General features: G+C 34.1%; 1 protein-coding gene and 1 long non-coding RNA gene across 18 annotated transcripts in view; one reads left to right on the forward strand and one right to left on the reverse strand.

Annotated features, from left to right (window-relative positions):
- slc17a7a (solute carrier family 17 member 7a) overlaps positions 1 to 18,419 on the forward strand; it is a 44,916-nt gene extending 26,497 nt beyond the window's left edge. Inside the window, exons 3-14 of one of the 2 annotated variants that reach the window (XR_015480111.1) lie at positions 1,208 to 1,326; positions 4,000 to 4,114; positions 4,228 to 4,315; positions 5,764 to 5,850; positions 6,372 to 6,514; positions 7,379 to 7,528; positions 9,360 to 9,492; positions 11,006 to 11,116; positions 13,172 to 13,299; positions 13,416 to 13,485; positions 14,688 to 16,039; positions 17,146 to 18,419. Coding sequence is in view for 1 of the 2 variants with exons in the window: in NM_001098755.1 (NP_001092225.1) it covers positions 1,208 to 1,326; positions 4,000 to 4,114; positions 4,228 to 4,315; positions 5,764 to 5,850; positions 6,372 to 6,514; positions 7,379 to 7,528; positions 9,360 to 9,492; positions 11,006 to 11,116; positions 13,172 to 13,299; positions 13,416 to 13,485; positions 14,688 to 14,977 (1,434 nt within the window). In the remaining variant the exon portion in view is untranslated. 2 annotated transcript variants of the gene reach the window in all.
- The window catches only part of LOC137490516 (uncharacterized), a 104,621-nt gene that overhangs the window by 78,865 nt on the left and 4,147 nt on the right, over positions 1 to 21,609 (reverse strand). For 13 of the 16 annotated variants that reach the window (XR_015480543.1, XR_015480545.1, XR_015480549.1 and 10 more), the window contains exons 2-6: positions 20,762 to 20,867; positions 9,276 to 9,434; positions 7,411 to 7,512; positions 6,351 to 6,508; positions 4,185 to 4,310 (exon numbers count right to left, since the gene is read on the reverse strand). This is a non-coding gene — a long non-coding RNA (uncharacterized LOC137490516). Of the gene's footprint in view, positions 1 to 4,184; positions 4,311 to 6,350; positions 6,509 to 7,410; positions 7,513 to 9,275; positions 9,435 to 20,761; positions 20,868 to 21,018; positions 21,081 to 21,609 lie in introns of those variants that run through there. The other 3 variants (XR_015941962.1, XR_015480552.1, XR_015480550.1) reach the window with 1 other exon arrangement.

Below are 21,609 nucleotides of genomic sequence, written 5' to 3' on the forward strand. Positions count from 1 at the left end.
TCAACTCCTCCACAAACTATACCTGGATGAAGGAGGCTATCAACAGTGCTTCAGACTGAGCCGAGTTCCGTTTGATGAGTGTCAGCAGGAGGATTTCCTCTCAGGACACAAACAACAGTCACTACGTCATAACCACACCCATTGCATCTCTGCATTGACTTAACATGTAAATCACCCGCACTTGATGCTTTATCCAAGTCTGGTATGAACGCAGCAGTAGAACATAAGCATAAGCATAAGCACCAACACACTTACCTGTAGGTTTCTAAGCCCTCAAATAGTTTGGATCAGGTGTCTTTAATTAGGGTTAGAACTAAACAGTGCAGAGCTGTGGCCCTCCAGGAACTGAGTTTGACAGCTGTGCTTTAATACAAGTCATTTCACTTGGTGGCCATATTTGAAACGCCTGTCGAACCGTATCCTCAGCCATTCTGTTTGAATGGGGAAACAGTAAATTCTCCAAAATTGCTTGCCAAGCTTACGAATAAATTTCATATTAGGAATCACCAATAGAATTAAGCAACAATTGTCTCTTTGGTTTCATTTCTAAAGGTTTAAATTACAAAAATCTTCAGAAAATCACGTCTGGTGTAAGCCCCTCTCCCGCAGAATTGTCAGTCTACAGCGATCAACGATTAGCTTCAGTACTAGTAGGCGGGCTTCATACTATAGTCATTGGAATTATTCAGTCACAAGACGGTACCAAACAGTCACAAATTTATATGGATGTGTACATGTTTACTGACAGATAAAGTGGTTCAGTACCCAAATGAGCCAAATGATTATTTCCATAGGTTGTTATCTTGGAATAACATACGTTGGAATGTCATTACTGACCAATCAGAATCAAGTATTCCAGACAGCAGTGTAATAATGAAAAGTGAAGAAACAAAAATCTTTCAAGTTTGATAACATGTTATGAGAGATTTTTAGCTTTTAATAGTATTGACAAAATAAATAAAAATATACAGACTGTAAATGCAAATTAATCAAGCCAGGTTTCTCTCTTTTCCCTCTATACTTTTGTTTTTGCAAATGTAACTCTAAAACAGAAAAAGATGATTCAGGTTATTTGATGCCTTAAAGAATGTTACGTAATCATTTTCTAATACAAAAGCTGTGCACTTTGACTGAAAATCTCTCTTTTTGGCAGATAATGTTTTAAGTTGAATGAGATGAGTTTGTCTTTCTCATTTTTCCCTCTCAGGCCGCTCAGTTCACATGGGACCCTGAGACGGTGGGTATGATTCACGGCTCATTCTTCTGGGGTTACATTGTCACGCAAATCCCCGGAGGATTCATCTGTCAAAAGTTTGCAGCTAACAGGTAAAGTGAATTAAGATAATTTTTTTAAGTAGGATTTAGGTGTGTTTGTAAATTAATATATGCAATTTAAATGGGAAATACAATGACATGTTTCATTAACTGAAGTAAATCTTTGACCTCTCTTTTGATATATTTCAGTCAAATGACTAATTACACATATATGTGTTGTCTTTTTGCATTCACTGTTGTGAGACTGTACAATTAAATCAGCAGTAAATTAAGTTTTCCATATTTCATCATGTTTTTCCCATTTACTTATGCTTTTGAATTGCATTATAAGACCGTAATCTTCCTTCCAACAACTTCTGATGTTAAATAGTTTGAAATGATAACTTTGTGCTGTAAATTATGAAACAAAAATCTGCTGCTGTTGTTATTTTACAGACCAACTATAATTCTCTATATATCATTTGTTATGCAATATATTGTTTCAAAATACTAAAATCTGAATGAAGTCACTTTGTAAACTGCACAGTTGAATTTTTGAACCTAAAAAGTCGATAGGACAGAGATGAGGGTTCCATTAATGTGATTCATAATCTTAAAAAAACAAAAAAAAAAAACGTGTGAATCACGAAATACAGAATGTGTTATTTAATGTTTTTGTATTGTGGTGCATATTATCACACATACTTGAGAAAAAAAGATCAGTGAAACTTGAAACTTACACTTTTTTTAACCATTGTATGAAATGTTCACACTTTTTTTGACCATTGTATGAAATCACAAACTATTTTTAAGCGAATACTACCATCAGAGCAGAAGTTATTCAGACGCCTTTAAAATTTCTCACATTAATTACAGCTTATTGACCACAGTTTAGAAAATAGTCATAAAATATGACAAAATATGATTACAATCAACAAAAGACTATTATGTATGGCAATAATTACACAACTCTCAATACTTTGTGTCTGTAGCCAGCCTGTAGGCTGTCAACCACATTCATGCAAACCTGAACTTAAATATTTTCCCAGCTTACAGTATCCACTTCTTGATGGTTTTTAAATCACTGTATAAAGCATATTTGGTATAATATGCCTCATTTTACTTTATTTTGCTACCCTCATATACAGTGCTCAACATACATAACAATATTATATTTGCGCGTATACATTAGATTAGTTAGTACTGAAGCCAAATCTGGAGCTAATCTATCTAAATAACATATGATAACGGTAAAAAATTGGTTCACCCAAATTTATATGTTAGATAAAAAATATTAAATAAAAGATTTTATGAGCAAAATTCAAGAGAAACAAAAACAGTATTAAATTTTGTTGAAATTTTATAGTTTGTAATTATTGCAATATTTCGCATGAATTTAAATGTATTATTTTTCTATTTCTAGTTTAGTTTGGTGACTAAAATATTATTTTAATAAATATATCTGTTTAATAAATCAGTTTTGTTTAAATGCACCAAAATATATTACCTGTATTCACTGAGAAATTGATAAAAATATTCATTTTCAAAATAGGGTAAAATAGGAAAAATTTTCGGTTTGACTTATGTGAAAACTTAATACAGAGGCTGACTTTTCAAAAATAAAATGCACTGTAAAAAATATTGTGTTCTAAGAAGTTAGCATTAGAGCTGCACAAAATATAGTTTTAGCCTCAATATCGCAATGTGCGAATCTAGTCAAACCGCAGGATCTGATGTATCACAAACGTTTTTCAAAATTGTCTTAAGACAAGATGGGATGTTGTTAAATAGTTTTAGGACAACTTTTGGTTTTGATCCACTTCAAAGTTGCTGACAACCTTATAAAGTGCTATTTTACATTTGATCTTTTCATTTCTGTACCTCAACACTGTTTAAAATCCATAAAGCACTGTTTATATAATTTGTATATTTGTTCTATATTTTATTAATTGTATCAATTTTACATTATTTATAAATTTTTGCTTGTAATGTGTTTGTGATAGATTCACTCCCCTACTAAATCACCACAATCAATATAAAAGTATGAATTCTTACCAAATTATTAGTCATATTGTGAATATATTTATACAACAGTTTTGTCTGGTTCTCGAATCTGATTGGCTGATTTTGCAATATCAGCACTCATACAGCCTCTTCACCCTTGTGTATTAACAATAATAATCTCTATACAGTTTGACAAATATTGGACAACAATGTACTTTGAAGCTTTTTTTAGGCAAGAATGTAGTTGTTTAGATTGCAACTACAAAGTTTATTCATAAGGATAGTGCCTATTTTAAATATTTAAAATATATATTATATAATATGTATGATTCAGTTGGTGGCCATCAGCATGCAGAGCAAAGAAATCGATGGTTGACGTTCCACCACAAGAAAGGATTTTTGAGACTCTCCTCATTTGATTTTCTTTTTTATACACACGATTATGCCATCGGACTGTTGTATAAATGCAATATCACACTTGTAGCAATCCGATATGGCTGTCTATTGTCATTGGTGGGACACTAAGGCACTAGGCCTGTGGCCTTGAGCCAACACACGCCTCTCACTAAAGCGGATATACAGCCATGTTGCACTGCTACTCATGCAATATTGCTCATATAACACAGAAAAACTAAATTTTGTAATGCCATTTTTATTCCAATATCGTGTAGCCCTAGTTAGCAGTGTTTCTTTCGGGATTTGGAGCTTAGCTGACTGTGCTGCATGTGTTTTTTTTCTCAGGGTGTTTGGCTTTGCTATTGTGGCCACGTCCACACTGAATATGCTGATCCCATCGGCAGCTCGAGTACACTACGGGTGTGTGATCATGGTCAGGGTCTGCCAGGGACTTGTGGAGGTATGCCATCTGTGTGCTTGCGTGACTGTATACACATCTGACATAACGTGAAACAGTATTTATCACTTACTATTATGGGTGCACATTAATTCATCTCATTTGTCCGCTTCAAGGGGGTGTCGTACCCAGCGTGTCATGGGATCTGGGCCAAATGGGCTCCACCGCTTGAAAGAAGCCGACTGGCAACAACAGCATTCTGTGGTGAGACAGACATCGGTCGATCATTTGAATCTATGAAATATATAGCAACACTGATTTACTGATTTAGCCTTGAATTGAGTTTCAGTTCTATAAAAGTAGGCCTGCATGATTGTTTCTAAACCAAAATTGTGATTTGAAAGGGTGCAATTTTTGAAATCGCAAAAGCTGAAATGTTTTCAACGCACAAAATGTGGTAGCAAGCATATACAGTTACATATACAATGTATATAAACAATGTGAAAAATGTAACTCTTTCTAAATGTAAAGGTTTGAACACGTCACCATTTGTCTCAGGAAACATTTATAAAGGTGCTGTAGACTTGAAATTTCACTTGATTTTGGTAACAGTCAAATAAATACATATATAGAAAGAAAACTAATTAGAATACAATTGAAGTTATGCGTAATAGAATAAAATGACACAGGAAAAAAAAGTATTGAACACATAAAGAAAGGGAGGTGTAAAAAGGCAGTGAACGCCCAGACCGCAGCTGAAATCTCTCAGTAGTTCTTCAGCAACTCTCTGCCCTTCATCATTGTAAATTGATATTAGCTGCTTCAGTCCAACATCTACATTAGCAGGAAGATGAAGATGAAACCAGGATGGACATTTCAGCAAGACAACTATTTAAAACACAGCTTGGAAAACTCTCAAAATGCCTTCATAGAAAGAAAACCAAGCTGTAGAACGGCCCAGCCAATCACCTGACTTAAATCCAATATAAAAAGCAATGCCTGTGCCTTCGTTCTCCATATGAGAGGTGTCTATAAGCTGCCCATCTTTAACAAAGCCTTTTCTATAAAGTATTAAATACATTTCAGTAGTTCAGTACTTTCTCCTTGTGTCATTTCATTGTTATTACACATAACTCATATTTCATATGAGTTTTGTTTTATTTTTGTATCGTTTGGGGTTTTACCAAAATCTGGTTAAATTCCATGCCCACGTTAGAGATAACATCTTTATAAATATATGATTTTATAAATATTTCATTTAATTGAAATTAAAATACTGTAGTTATTTTCTTAATTTGTCATGACAACTGACAACTTTGTTGACAAAAATGACAACAATGTTTAAGAGGTTTTTAATAAACAGTAACAGTGTAGCAGAGTTTGTGATTATTCTTGGTCTTTCTTTGGTGCTGTTAAAAGCCACCACATCAAACCTGTAGCTCTGATATGCTAGTAAATCACATTTTTTAATCACATAAATCACCATTCGATTTTTTCTCCAATTCCTGTCCTATATAAAAGGATGAAATGATGATAACGTTTGTCAATAGTATACAAATAGAGCGATTTGAATGCTTCTTTTATCCTGATTTGAAAGTAATTTTTGATAAAAGCACTGAGTAAGTGAATAAGTATAATTATAAGTAGCATATTTGAAATGTATATTTAGAAAGTCTAGTTTTAGTATGCTGATATCTGTATATATGTTGTAGGTTCATATGCGGGAGCTGTTGTTGCAATGCCTTTGGCTGGAGTCTTAGTGCAGTACACTGGGTGGTCTTCGGTGTTTTATGTATATGGTAAGTTTGTGTGTGTGTGTGTGTGTGCATTTTACTAATGCACATTTTTTTATACAAGTCTTAATATGCATATGAGGAAAATCTAAAAAAAATGAGACCATTTGAATTGAATATTAGCAAAATCTTTATATTTACACCACCATCATATTGTGTAAGTCATGGAGATGTGTTCGTACACCACAATACAGGCGGAAAAATAGTAATTATAATCAAATGACACTTGAATATTTTCAAAAATAGAGCTTTAGTAAATGGGTTGCAGCTGGAAGGGCATCCGCTGTGTAAAACATATACTGGATAAGTTGGCGGTTCATTCCGCTGTGGCGACCCCAGATTAATAAAGGGACCGAGCCAAAAAGAAAATGAATAAATGACATGTTGAACTATGACTAATAAATGCTGTACAAGTATTGTTCATTTTTAAGTGCATATTAGTTATTATAAAAACTAACAATAACTAATAGAACCTCATTGTAAAGTGTGACCATCGTTATTATTACCCATTTCTCTTTGACTCGCAGGAAGTGTTGGGATCTTCTGGTATCTCTTCTGGATTTTAGTGTCCTATGAGAGTCCAGCTGCTCACCCGACAATTACACCAGAGGAGAGGAAGTACATTGAGGACGCCATCGGGGAAAGCGCTGGCCTGGTCAACCCCCTGCAGGTACAAACACAGCCGTTATTTTACTTTCTTAAATCTCTCTCTCTCTATGCTGTGCTGGCAGACTATGCTGACTATTCTATACTAATTTTAAATCGGGCAATTCCCCTAAAAACCTTTTTTTTTTTTTTTTTTTGATCCATTGTTGTTTTGTTGTCCTTTGGTGTGACGTATTTAATGAGAATGTCCAACAAGTCATATAGAGAAAAAATAACATTCATATTAATAAATTTCAAAATACATATAACATGTATGAGTTTATAAAATACTTATAGTGCTATTTTTTTTAGGTATGAATGTTTATATGAAGATAAGAAGTGTTTAACAGTGAAGATAAATTACTTTCATGCTATTTGTACATTATTTACAGTTTTTCTTAATTCTTGCTGTGTCATACCATAAGACATACCGAATTTAAAGTAAAGTTCAGAATGATGTTGAAAACAAATAATGAGAAAACTGTTAAAGTTAGTGACCCTTTATATTGTCTTAAACATCAGAAGTACAATAAAACAAATATCATTAAATTAACAGTTTTCCACATTTTGTCACAATAATTTTTCTCATTTTTTTATGCTTTTGAATTGCATTATGGGAGCTTAATCTTTCGTCCAACAACTTTGGATGCTCATTTCATTGAAGTGATTCAAGCTGGATTGCTGTTGTAAATTATTTATATTTATTTTATATTTACTAAATATATATTTTATCTTTAAAAAGTGAACAGAAGTGTTTTACTGCCTATTTGTCAACTTCACACACACACACACACACACACACACACACTAAAGCCTCTCTCCTCTGTAACTGCTGCGTGCTGCACTATTCTGGATGCGTTCGACCTCTGGTTTTCTCACTACCCTGCAGAAATTTAAAACCCCCTGGCGGCATTTCTTTACCTCCATGCCAGTGTATGCCATCATCGTAGCCAACTTCTGCAGAAGCTGGACCTTCTACCTGCTCCTCATCAGCCAGCCCGCTTATTTCGAGGAGGTGTTCGGCTTTGAAATAAGCAAGGTAAAACAATCAACACTGAAAATAGTGTCGTTTTCATAGTGGTGTACAACAGTGGTTCTCAACTGATGAGTCAGAACACAAAAAATAAATCACAGTTCTGTTCTGAATAATACCACGCTGGTGCTGTTGGTAGTTTTTAAGAATGCTGTATGTAACTTTTGGCACTTGATGATTAAGAAAACTTCATGCTTGTTGATGGAAAACCACTATATACTGTAAGAAGAGTTCATTTGCAATAACATACAGTTGATGTCAAAATTATTAACCCTTCTGTGAATTTTTTGTTAGTTTTCACAGTATTTCCTAAAATATTTTTTCTTTTTGGAGAAAGTTTTAGTATTTCGACTAAAATAAAAGCAGTTTTTAGCTTTTTAGAAACCATTAAAACCACCCCCTTAAGCCATACCTGTCAACATTGGGATATGAAAATAAGGGATATGCCCACCATAATAAGGGATATCAACCAAATGAATCTCATTTATTTAGATTTTTCATTTGATTATATTACATAATGCACACATCTAATTTTATAACGAAAGCACTGGATTGCTTTCATAACTTCTTATGCTCATTTAGGACAAAAAAAACACCAAGATTGACATTTTAGATGTTTTTATTATTAATTATGTGTGTATATCTGTTCAAACACACACCCACAGCGTTTATTTATCACTATGGAGTGCGTCAGCTGACAGTCACGCACTGCTATATGACTGTTTTGAGGATTGCATAAGAGGGGCGATGTCACCTATAATGACAAGGAAAGGGAATCCCACCGTTTTTATATTTATTTCAAAGTGTTTTCATGCCTAAATAAAATGAAAGCATAGAACAGACTCACATTTAAGAGCAAGGGTCATTCTTTGGTGGTTCGGTAGTATGGGTTGCGTATAGGGAGGATCAGCTCTTTAATGTTTATTGCCACCCTTCAGAGAAAGACTAAGGGAGATATACAGGAAAATACCTTTACGGGATGATAGAGGGATAAAATTGTAAAATACAGGAGAATCCCTTGAAAAACAGGAGGGTTAACAGGTATGCCTTAAGCAATATTTTTTTTTCGATTGTCTCCGGAACAAACCATCATAATACAATGATTTTCCTAATTACCCTAACATTAATTAACCTAACCCCTAGTTAAGCATTTAAGCTGAATACTAGCACCCTGAAAAATATCTAGTAAATTATAATTTACTATCATCATGACAAAGATAAAATAAATCTTATTATAAATGAGTTATTCAAACCACCATGCTTAGAAATGTTGAAAACTTCTTTCTGTAAAACAGAAATTAGGGAAAAATATCTACAGGGAGGCTAATAATTCAGGAGCGCTAATAATTCTGACTTTAACTGTATAACGACTTTTTCAGAAATCAAGTTATATGCAATTATAAAGTTTCAATACTCAATATATAACAAGTTCGACAGTAAAGTAAGCACTGCGCTCCTGCATTGTTGGATTTTTGATGCGTTGATCTTATAAACAGAGTAACTCAAAATGTCATGATTAACCATATTGAGTAATTGCGTTTTATATATACATACATACATTCATATATATATATATATACGATTTTAGTACCCGATTATATATATACGATTTTAGTACCAAGAAAATCCAGTTAATCTGGAAAATTCAATATAACCCTGCATGAATTTCTTGTTTGTGCTAGTTAAAACTTGTAGTGGTTAAACAAAATGAACTGATCCCATTCTAGACACCAGTAACCAAAACATAACATACCTGTTCAGCAGGATGTGTATATTAGGCGATATCGTAAACCTGATTTGTTCAAAAACCTCTCTTTTTGCTCCGTCTGCTGCTCAGGTGGGGATGGTGTCTGCTCTTCCTCATTTAGTGATGACCATCATTGTGCCAATCGGAGGACAACTGGCCGATTACCTGAGGACACACAATTTAATGACCACAACAAACGTCCGTAAACTCATGAACTGTGGAGGTAAGATGGAAATGTAAAAAAAAATTGCACAGGGAAATATGCTGTATGCTGTTTTCTTTTTGTTCATAAACTGTATACATAACAATATCATAGGACCAACAATAGGACTTGTCCTAACAATAGCTGCAAATCAAAGTTTTCAGCCTTTTGTCTGCAAGTTAAAAAAAATGTACACATTTTTCAGGATTTACACTAGAAACAGAGAAATATTAGGGATAATAAGATGTGGAGACTTTTTTTGATTTTTGTAAGTTTTGCTTTCAGATGCAAACAGCCATTATTTAAGAACCAAACTGCATATTTTAACCTACTTTACACAAGCTTATCAGTAGATCTCTTTTTTGGATTGCACTCTCGCCTGCACCTGTCAAAGCTACCCTAAATTTACATTTTTGAGTGAACTATCCCTTTAACCCCTTAAGGCCCAAGGTGTTTTTTTTTACATGCATTTTTTATTTCTCTTTGCTATTTGAGCTTATTGGAACATAATTAGAATAAAACCTAAGTATCATCTTTTGATATGATGTACTTTTAGAGAAAAATGTTGTTCATATGTGGACAAAACATTTACATAAATTTACATAAAACACTTTATCCTGACTGTTTTTTAAATGCATTAATAACATAGTCAAAACATTTAAAAAATATATGTATATCAAAGAGTAAAAACAACATTTTTGCCCATTTTGGACAGTTAAAAATATGGTTTGGGACATTTCATATGCTGCAAAACAGTTGCAGGATGACACTGTATGTCTGTAACAAAATTTAAAACATTCAAAGTATTTTAAATAGCCGCTTAGGAGCTAAAATGTGCTGTCCACTTATGTGGCCACTAAGCCCTAGGAGGATAAGCATTTTTCATAGATAACCATTATGAAGAAAATGCTTAACCTCCTAGGGCTTAGTGGCCATACATACAGCTTAGAATGTTCCAACCATACTTAATCGCATCATTTGCATTATTAATATTATATTAATATAATATAATATAATATAATATAATATAATATAATATAATATAATATAATATATTGTTTTTATATCACTGTTTAACTACATCAGCCCTTAATACAAATCTTAAAGAGTGTGACATCACATAAAATCTATAAATATGCAACTGAATTTTTATATTTGTTTTATATTTGCTATACTTTGCTTTTAATAAAAGAGAAAAACACAGAATCCAGTACACAAACTGCATTTTAAACCACATAAACTGTATGCGCATGTCAGATTATCTGTCTATTTTTACTCTGTCTGGTCCTGCAATGGCAGCTGGGGCAATAATCACTGATGCATCAATGCAGTACACTTACTCTCTCACAATCATTTGCACACACACTCACACATACAAGCATGCATGCACCACTGCATCCAGGATATGGAACAGGTATAGATTGACACAGGTGATGGACTGACACACCATGATGATCAGTGGGACACCTTGTCAGTTTTCTTTGAATGACTGAGGGACAGAGAGATTAAACTGTTGTGTTTTTGTGTGTTTTAGGGTTTGGAATGGAAGCCACACTTCTCTTGGTTGTTGGTTTCTCTCATACCAAAGGAGTAGCCATTTCTTTTCTTGTGCTGGCTGTGGGCTTCAGTGGATTTGCAATTTCAGGTTAGTAATAGCAAAGTAAAACTAAACTTTCTCTCTTCTTTCTAAACGAGATATTCTGAATTCTGAATGTTGGAAAAAAGCAGCCATTGTAGGACCAAAAGGCAGTCATTTGCTGTTTTATTTCAACATTCTTTAGTGTATTTTTCCTTTTGTGTTCAACAGAAGAAACTGAAACAGGTTTGGAACAAGTGGAGAAAATATTTTGGTAAAAGATCCCCTTTAGACAAGCCAAACTAAATAAGTACACTGCCAGTGTATTACTAAAATTTGGAAAACCTACTTTCTATTTGAGTCTTTTTAAATAATTATCAATTGCTGTGATGGTAAAGCTGGATTTTCAGCACTTTTTTATTGTAGTCTTCAGAAATGCTGATTTGGAGATCAACTTGTCATTAATATCAATATTCTGCCTAATAATGTGCACATTTATTTCAGCATTCTCTGATAAATAAGTTCAAAATATTATCTTATTTAAAAGAAGACTTTACAACACATTATAGTCTCTATAATCTCTCTTTGTCAATTGAATGCAGTTTCTATTTATTAAAAAAAAAAAAAAAAAGCTGACCTTCTGCTTCAGTTTTTAAATACTTTTTAAAAATCTAAATGGTAATATATAACATTTAAAGTTACTTATTCGCCTTAGTCCCTTTATTAACCAGGGGTTGCCACAGTGGAATGAACCACCATCTTATCCAGCATATGTTTTATGCAGTGGATGCCCTTCCAGCTGCAACCTATCTCTGGGAAACATACACACTCATTTACACTCATACACTACGGACAATTTAGCTTACCCCATTCACCTGTATCACATGTCTTTGGACTGTGGGGGAAACCGAAGCACCCGGAGGAAACCCACGCGAACGCGAGGAGAACATGGAAATTCCACACAGAAATGCCAACTGACCCAGCTGAGGCTCAAACCAGCAACCTTCTTGCTGTGAGGCGACACCACTACCTACTGCGTCACCGCGTCACCTTGAAAGTTACTTTGTGAGATGTAAAGTGAAATTGTTATATGTAAGGGATAATAAATGAATTGTGATTCTTTAAAGGATCATGCGAAGTTGTAGGCAGGTCAAAACTATTGTTCTCAGATCTGATCAGATCTCACTGTGCAATATTTGACTAAATCAGTTACATGTCAGATCTCATATGTGCATGTGTGCCTTTTTGTGATATGGGCATAACTAATAACTCATAGTAACAAGTGTTAGCTACCTTTTCTAGTCAAGTCAAGTCAACTTTATTGTCAATCAAACCATGCAACAGTACATTACACAGCAGACTGAAATTGCGTTTCTCCCATACTCCAATGTGCAATTTAAAACAAGATATGACACACACTAAACATAAACTAAACATTTAAGTAATATAATACAATTGATATTTAATAAACAAACAATAATAAACTGTGAGCGATTACCAGATATCCTATTGCTCCAGAATATGGCCAAGTTGAGGTATTTATTGTAGTGCAGTTAGGTGCAGTATGGTAAAAGTGCAAGTGCAGAGTAGCAGCATAGAATTAAGTGAGTTTTGTAAACATGTTATATGTGCAAGGAATATTAACAAACATGCATAAAACATTGAGTTTGCCTTTCTCACAGTTCCACAGATTTGTTTGTGTATGTGGGCTGTGGGGTGTGATATTATAGTCCAGTTTTCTTTGTTTACCAAGTTGTTTGATCTCACCACCTCGCTCGTGAAGCACACAATTTATCCTTTAGATTTCACTACATAATAAAGGCTATGGAAACTGTTACTATGATAAACAGTTATTATGATTACCTACTATGTTTGAGGGTAGCGCATTTATTTTGCACTATGATCAAAAATGACTGGAACTACCTGTGCATTAAATGATTTTGGCCAGTCACAATCAAGAAATTTAGCTGACCATTGACCAAATAAAAACAAAAGAATGCAAGCTAAAAATCACATTACAAAATGTAGTCACATTGTGGTACAAAAAGACTTAATTAGTAGAAATAAAATAAATGTTTACAATTTACAAAATGTTTACATTCCTCTCACTTTTTTCCATCTCAGGGTTTAATGTGAACCATCTTGACATCGCACCACGCTACGCCAGTATCCTGATGGGAATTTCCAATGGAGTGGGAACTTTGTCAGGAATGGTGTGTCCGCTCATAGTTGGAGCCATGACCAAACACAAGGTACATATTAAACAACTTAACATATCAAAACATTGATATGTCTAAATTGATATGCGATTGTTTCTTAATATAATCTTTTCCAATCAATAAATAATTTTTTCTTAATTTGCCTTTAGACACGTGAGGAGTGGCAGTATGTTTTCCTCATTGCAGCCCTGGTGCATTATGGGGGTGTGATTTTTTATGGTATGTAGCTAAAATTCAACATAAACACTTTAAGTTAGCAAATACTCATATACCACTAGATTTTACATTGGGATGACTAAATAATCCAAGTTGTTTGATTTCGCTTGCCAGAAGCCATGTTTCTATCCTAACGTGAAGCTAATCTTTTCAAAACTCTAAGAAAAAAAAGGAAAATGTGAATAAGATGCATTTCCGTCAAGTTATTAGAGTGGCTGACTGTAGTTTTGGTAACCTAGCAACCAACAGTAAACAAGACAAACATGAGTTTATTCAACAAATGAGTTTCCATCTCCCAATATTTGACCCAATCTACTTTGTAAAAGCGCTATATAAATAAACATGAACTGAATTGAATAAGCATGAACCCTTTCTTGTCGAAAACCACCTCAAGTGACTGAAAAAAATATTTTTTGCGAGTTAAAAGAGATTTTTAATTGATAATTGGCATTTCCATCACTTGTTTCTCATGCGATACTTTTAAATGCGGATTAACACAGGGTAATGGAAACCCAGCTAGTGATTAGGTTGCAGGAATAGAGGCTAAGACACTGCATATTAGCAGACTGAGAGCATGTGAATGTTTCTTTTATTAGTTTTTGGGCCCTATCATACAAGGCGCGGCGCAGTAGTCTTTTGTTAGTTTCAGGTTGGCGCAAGAGTGGTTTTGAGGCGTTGCGCTACGCTGTTTAAATAGCAAATGCATTTGCGCTCATATGTGCGCCCATAGGCGTTCTGGTCTAAATAGGAAGGCGTTCTGAGGCGCACTGCTGGCGCGTTGCTATTTTGAGAAACTATAATAGATTTTTCAATAGACCAGAACAAAGCCGGTCTAAAGTCCAGCGCAGAGTTGCGCCTCGCTTACACACTGCAATACGCAAATATCTTTACATATAAAAAAAATAAATATTAAGGATATATATATATATATATATATATATATATATATATATATATATATATATATAATATATAATAAGAATATATATAGATTATAAATATAAAGGATTAAAATATTACAAAACATATTATTTTCTAGCCTACATAAATATGAAAAACCACTGCTTTTATGCCTTCTTCATCTCGGGAGGCTTTTTCAGTTCATTCAGAACAATTTGCTTTTGTGTAATGTAATTATTATTAGCAGTATTATTTATTATATCCATATTTATATTTGTTTTTTTCTTATCTGAATGTGTTACCAGGGCTCTTCGCATCAGGTGAGAAGCAGCCATGGGCGGATGCCGAAAACACCAGTGAGGAGAAGTGTGGCATTCTGGGAGAGGACGAACTGGCCAATGAAACGGAGGAACTGTACAGGACTGGAGGACAGTATGGAGCTATAAACAATCCGCATGTCGGCGGTCCTAATGGGGGCGGAGCTGGTGCTGGGGCGGGATGGGTGTCAGATTGGGATAAAACAGAAGAATATGTTCAACCGGTTGGGACAAATAGCTATTTATATGGGGGAGAGGGAGAAAGAGAGCTCACATAGTGGAAATATATATATATATGAATCTAAATTAAGGAGAAGAAAATTCAGTGCAGACCAATACATAAACTAATACATATATAGGATGAGTGTGAGTGTGTGTGTGTGTGTGTGTATACACTTGTTTATATGATTTATGAAGACACAAATGACATGTGTATAACCTAGGAATGAAAGTATTACGGTAAAATACCTGGATTGTCCTCATAAATCACAAAAACCAGTCTGTGTGGGTGAATGTGTCTGGATGAGTGAGTAAATGAGGAAATGATTATCAGATTATATGATGATTGTTGTAAAAACATGCACATACACACTAAAATGTGTGTGTGTGCAGATGTGAGTTACTTTGCGTGTCCGATTGAGAATACAGTGGTGCTCCGTGAATTAAATGTTCAGTATTTTAGGCGTCCTGCCAAAATCACTGTAATGCACTTAAAAATGACGCAGTGATGTTAGACATGTTCATGGTTGTGGTGTAAGACTATACAGCATATGAGCTTTTTGTGTGGATGTGTGTGCTCGCGGTGAGTGTATGTGCGTTTCCTGTCTTCCTTTTGTTTTATCCAGTGCTTTATATGGTCAAAGGGTTTAAGCAAATCTATGGATGTGTAGACATTTATTCGATCCCAGGTTTTAACTTTTTACACACTATATTCTTAAAGAGATAGTCACACCAAATTCAAAAGGCTGTTGTTATTTAGTGTCCTCATATGTAGGATTCATATGTCGTTTCTGTGAATGTGGAGCCAATATTTCATGAAAAATGTAATGAGAATCGTACAACTGTATTGTCAACAAAAATTCAATTAAAGAAATCCCTGCAGCAAAATAAAAGCACTTTAGTTTTGAATGTATAGAAAAATAGTTTGTCATTTTACTTTAATTTGCAAATTTCATAAGGTCATTATTAAATAATTAGCTCATATTATAAAATTAAAGGGATAGTTCACTCAAAAATGACAATTTCCTCACAATTTCCTCTCCCCTATGTAGTTTTACACATTTGTTTCTTCTGTTGAACATTAAAGAAGATATTTTGAAATACAGTGCATCTGAACAGCTGTATAGTGCTTCACTTTTTCCACATTTGTTTTATGTTACAGCCTTATTCCAAAATGGCTTAAATTTATTAATTTCCTCACCATTCTACACCCAATACCCCATAATGACAATGTGAAAAAATAGTTTTAGAAATTGGTGCAAATTTATTAAAAATAAATAAATAAAAATCACATGTACAGAGGTATTCACAGTCTTTGCTCAATACTTTGTTGATGCACCTTTGGCAGCAATTACAGCCTCAAGCCTTTTTAAATATATGATGCCACAAGCTTGGCACAGCTGTGTTTGGGAATTTTTGCCCATTCCTCTTTGCAGTACATCTCAAGCTCTATCAGGTTGGATGGGAAGCGATGGTGTACAGCCATTTTCAGATCTGCTCAGAGATGTTCAATACGCTTTAGATCTGGGCTTTGGCTTGGTCACTCAAGGACACTCACAGAGTGGTTGTGAAGCCACTCCAATAATATTTTGGTGGTGTGCTATTTTGTCCTGCTGGAAGATGAACCGTCGCTCCAGTCTGAGGTCAAGATCACTCTGAAGCAGGTTTTCATTTAGTATGCCTCTGTACATTGCTGCATTCATCTTTCCCTCTATCCTGACTAGTTTTCCAGTTCCTGCTGCTGAAAAACATCTCCACAGTATGATGCTACCACCACCATGCTTCACTGTAAGGATGGTATTAGCCTGGTGATGAGTTTCTGTGACCTTCCCCAGCCTTGTGCCTCAAGACAAACCTGTCTCAGAGGTCTACAGACAATTCCTTTGACTTCATGCTTGGTTTGTGCTTTGACATGCACAGTCAACCCTGTCACCTTATATAGACAGGTGTATGGTTTTTCAAATCATGTCCAATCAACTGAATTTACCACAGGTGAACTCCAATTAAGCTGCTGAAACATCTTAAGAATGGCCAATGGAAACAGAATGTACCTGAGCTCAATTTATAGCTTCACGGCAAAGGCTGTGAAAACTTATGCACATGTGATTTTTCAGGTTTTTTATTTTAATAAAAATTTGCAACAATTAAAAAAAATCACATTGTCATTATGGGGTATTGTGTGTAGAATTTTGAGGAAATAAATCAATTTAATGCATTTTGGAATAAGGCTGTAACATAAATGTGGAAAAAGTGAAGCTCGACTACTTTCCGGATACACTGTATGCTGGTCGACTCACTGACTTCCAGAGTAGATAAGAAAAATAATAAGCATTCAGAAGATAGAAAGAAAGAAAGGTTTTGAACAAGTAAAGGGTGAGTAAATGATGACAGAATATTCGTTTTTGGGTGAACTACCCCTTTAATAGTATTAATACAAATGAGCCACAACCACAGAAACAACATATGTACTACAGAAATATAATAAATATATACATCTATAACATTAAACAATAAAACAATGGTGACTTGTTCCTTTTTAAAAAATGAGTGAGTTTAGACGACTCAGATCTTCAGTGCACATTACAAGTGATCACAAGTGTGTTTTCATCCTCTGATTAACTATATTACTCACACATTTTCACAAGCCATCCATACACAAACTCTATCAATAAATCTGTAAGAAAGTCTCTTTTATGCTTGGTTTACTTATATTACTGGCAGGCTAATTTACAGTCATTTACTTTGCAATTATGCATTTGACACTCTACTGAATGCCAAGAGTACTATTATACACACACATGCACAGAAATACACAAAATACCAGGCGAATTTGAAGGTGAAAGTGCCGAAATTCTGGGAAATCGATGGGGTTGTTATCTCAAGGTTTTCCTTATCATGTATATTAATTTATTTTAGCATGTACAATAAAATGAGCTTAAAGGGATGGTTTATATAAATATGGTAATTCTGTCATCATTTACTCATCCTTCACTCGTTCCAAATCTGAGTTTCTTTCTTCCATTGAACACAAAATAAGATATTTTGAAGAATGTTTGAAAAAAAAGACAGCCATTGACTTCTATAGTATTTTTGCTTCTCCTATTTTTCTAAATATCTTATGTTGAGTCAACAGAAGAAAGAAATTCATAAAAGTTTAGAACCACTTGAGCGCTAGTATATGGGTGAACTGTACTTTTAAGAAACCAATCACAAAACAGGAATAAGTAATGAAGAAAATTGTAGAATAAGAATAATAAACTGAGTGACTTCCCATAATTTGATGTTATATTGCTTCAAGTGTTTATATTTTCTTCCCTTCTAAACATTTGTTTCTTTCTTATTTTTGCTTTCCTTCATGTACTGTAACTCAGCAAAATGTAAACGAAACAACAACAAAAAGATGTTAAAAGATGTTTCTCCATTGGGAAAAAAAAATACAAAAAAAATGTACAAATTGTATATGTGAAGATTCCCGGTATACAATAAAACTAATGAAAAGTATCAACTGTGTGTCATTACTGTGTATTATAACAACCAGTCAAACACATATTAGAAAGCAGATCAGGGGCCCATTACGGAACGGCGGTTAAGTGAAATCTACGAGTATATTAATTTGGGGTTTTTCCATTTCAGAATGGGAGGCATGTCAACCCAAAAGAGTGAAAGAGGACTTATTATGCAAACATCACATTTATAATTGGTTTAAACACCGCTGTGTGGCAATAGTGTGTGAGTAAAAGCAGGTTCTAATGGTAAAATGTATTAAATAGTTTTTTTTTAATCATACTTGATAAAAACAGTCTGCAGAAACACTTTGATTGACATTCTACTTTTTTACTCATCATCAGAGGAGGAAAGCCCCGCCCATTAGTGACAATCTCTCCCTCATTAGCATGAGTCTTGTTTTTGAATCTACTGCTATGCTGACACTTTTGAAAAGAGAACAATCTCTTTTGAATTTAAAGTGACAGTCACCGAAATGGCATAATTACGATCAAAGACTAAAAGGGGCCGTTTCAAAGAGTTATAAAACATTATTTGTGGGGTATTTTGCAAATATAAATCATGCTATAAATGTATGTGAACATTTTAAGTTTACTCGCTTCATTTGCACGTCAAGTTAACGAATGTCCGCTAAAGTGTAGATTTTCCAACTCGAGCAATTCGCATACAAAATGCCCAATTCGTTTGACGATTCGGACTAAACTTTTAGCTTATCTATAGACATCCTAAAAGGATAGACATCCTAAAAGGCTGTCTATTTGTGTTTTTGCATTGACTTAACATGCAAATCAATCGTGCTTGACGCTTCATCCGCGTCTGGTGTGAACGCACCATTAAAGAGATGGTTCACCCAAACATTTGAATTGTCATCATTCACTCATCCTTTACTTCTTTCAAACCTTTATGAGTTTCTCTCTTGTGTTAAACACAAAAGAAGATATTCTGAAAAATGCTGAATGTCATTTGAAAGTATTTGTTTTTCCTGATATGAAAGTCAGTGGTTAGTGGAGAGCGGGGTACAAAGTAACACTTTTTTTGTTGTGGTCAAATAATGAACTATGTAATGTGGGGTAAGACAATCCGTTTTTGTTTTTTTTTACCAAGAACACACAAGCCTCTCCTACAATGAGCACTGACAGTATGACCGGCAGATCTATGGTTTTTGTGCAGTATTGCCAAAAGTGGCAGGAGTAAAAATGTTACCTTTGGGGCAAGTTGTAACATTTCACACAATGATTTTAAATTCAATGTACTTTAAATAGTATATTTCCTCAGTACTTAACTTTTTATTTTTTAATTCTACATAGCAGAGCATGTTTATTTAATTATCTATTGGATAAACACATTTTGATTTATTTGCATTATTATACAATGCATTTATTTGCATTATTATCTATAAAATTCAACAATTATTTTGTTAGCTTAGTTGGTGTCCAACAGTGTGTGGCTGATTAGTAACACCCTGTTACAACTAACCCTGGTGTGTTGTGTTTTCCTCAAAACTGGCTTTGCAGTAACTATGTTTTATACATCTTTCAAAATGGTTAATATTTTAGCCTAGAAGACTGTAGTCACAACAGTATAAGATTTCACTAACATATTTTTTTTATAAAAAATATTGAGTATAACAAAAAATACTTTTATGCTGATAAAATAGTTTCTCTGGTGTTTCTCATCCAAATTTCGCCAAACTTTTTCAATAATTGTCAGGAAGACATCTGCCGGCACTGTGGTAAAAACCTTAGAAGTCTGCCATGGTTAACCCTGAGCAAATACCTTAGAACTCTGTAACATTTTACCCCGTGTTACTTTGTACCCCGCACTGCCCTACTGCTTTTCAGCTTTGTCTGAAGTATCTTCTTTTCTGTTTAACAAACAAAAAACTCAAAGATTTTGAACCATTAGAAGATTAATAAAATAATGAGTACATTTTATTTTTTGGTGAACTATCCCGTTAACATACTCAGAGTTTTCACTTAACCCCCATTTTAGTGATGTCTTAGTATGAATCTGTGTTATAATAAAAGCCAAACTCCATTTTCTCAGCATCACTCTGAATGCCCGTGTTTGCTCATCAGTTTTTCTGCTTATACCTTTATTCGTGTCTCTCATGACCCCTCCCTTATGCTCCTCTCCACCCACAGAGGGCATCTGCTGTCCTCTAATCTTTCCCTAAAATCACCAAGATAATCCCTCCATCCATCTGTCATTCAGAGAGAAACGGCGTTCTTACGCCACATAAGTTTTGTTTGTGTCGACAGCGACATCTAGTGGCTAAAGTACGATTCTACCAGATTCAGATTTAACCGCTCCTTACATTTAATGTTTATTTTACTCACCCTCAGGTCATTCAAGATGTACATTTGTCTGCAGTGATATTAGAGAAGAGTCTCAGATGAAAACAGAGTGGCCGTTGATTCAGAAGTCAAAATGGCCGACAGGAATCTGAAAAAAAATTATCAAAATTAATCCTCTTGGTTCGACAATACATTTAGGTCTTATAAGGTAAAACAACCAAATCATTAAACAGAACACTTTATAAAACAATATTATAGTTAATCCACAGCCATATATTGAAAGTCTAATATTTGCTCACAGCAAACTCAAAATAGAGTCACCAATGTAATCTTCTGACTGATGTTTTAACCTGGGTGGACTAGGAAAAGTCCAGCAAATTCAAGAGCAAATTTTTGGGTTTTGATTAAAGAGAACAAGCAAACTTCTAATTCAGTGGATTATAGTTAGGTATATTTTGTTAATTCTGATTTAATGAATATTTAAATTGGATTTAAGAAAAACAAAGATTGTTTTGTGTAAAGAATGTTGACTATTTTAACTAATATAGGTATTCAGATTTATATCTGAATGAAGACAGCACAGTAATAAATGAGATATTTCATAAATTATTTTAAAGTAAAATGTTCAGAAGTAATATTACCTATACAAAATCCGAGACCTGTCCTTAATGTGCAGTTTTGACCTTCAATATGTTAAAATTACCTGATCGGTCTAGACTTGGCCCAAGGCGGAACATGATGGAGGGAATTGTGCTACCATTGAATCATTTTTACTTGTTTATTTTTCACCCAATAAAAAATTAAATAAATGAAAAATAAATAAAAGTAAATGAACATTATTGTTTGTGTTAAGAATTTTTACTACTAATCAAAAAAAAAAAAAAACTGAC

The sequence above is a fragment of the Danio rerio genome, chromosome 3 (genome assembly GCF_052040795.2).
Source record: "Danio rerio strain M-AB ecotype USA chromosome 3, GRCz13ab, whole genome shotgun sequence".
Taxonomy (NCBI): domain Eukaryota; kingdom Metazoa; phylum Chordata; class Actinopteri; order Cypriniformes; family Danionidae; genus Danio; species Danio rerio.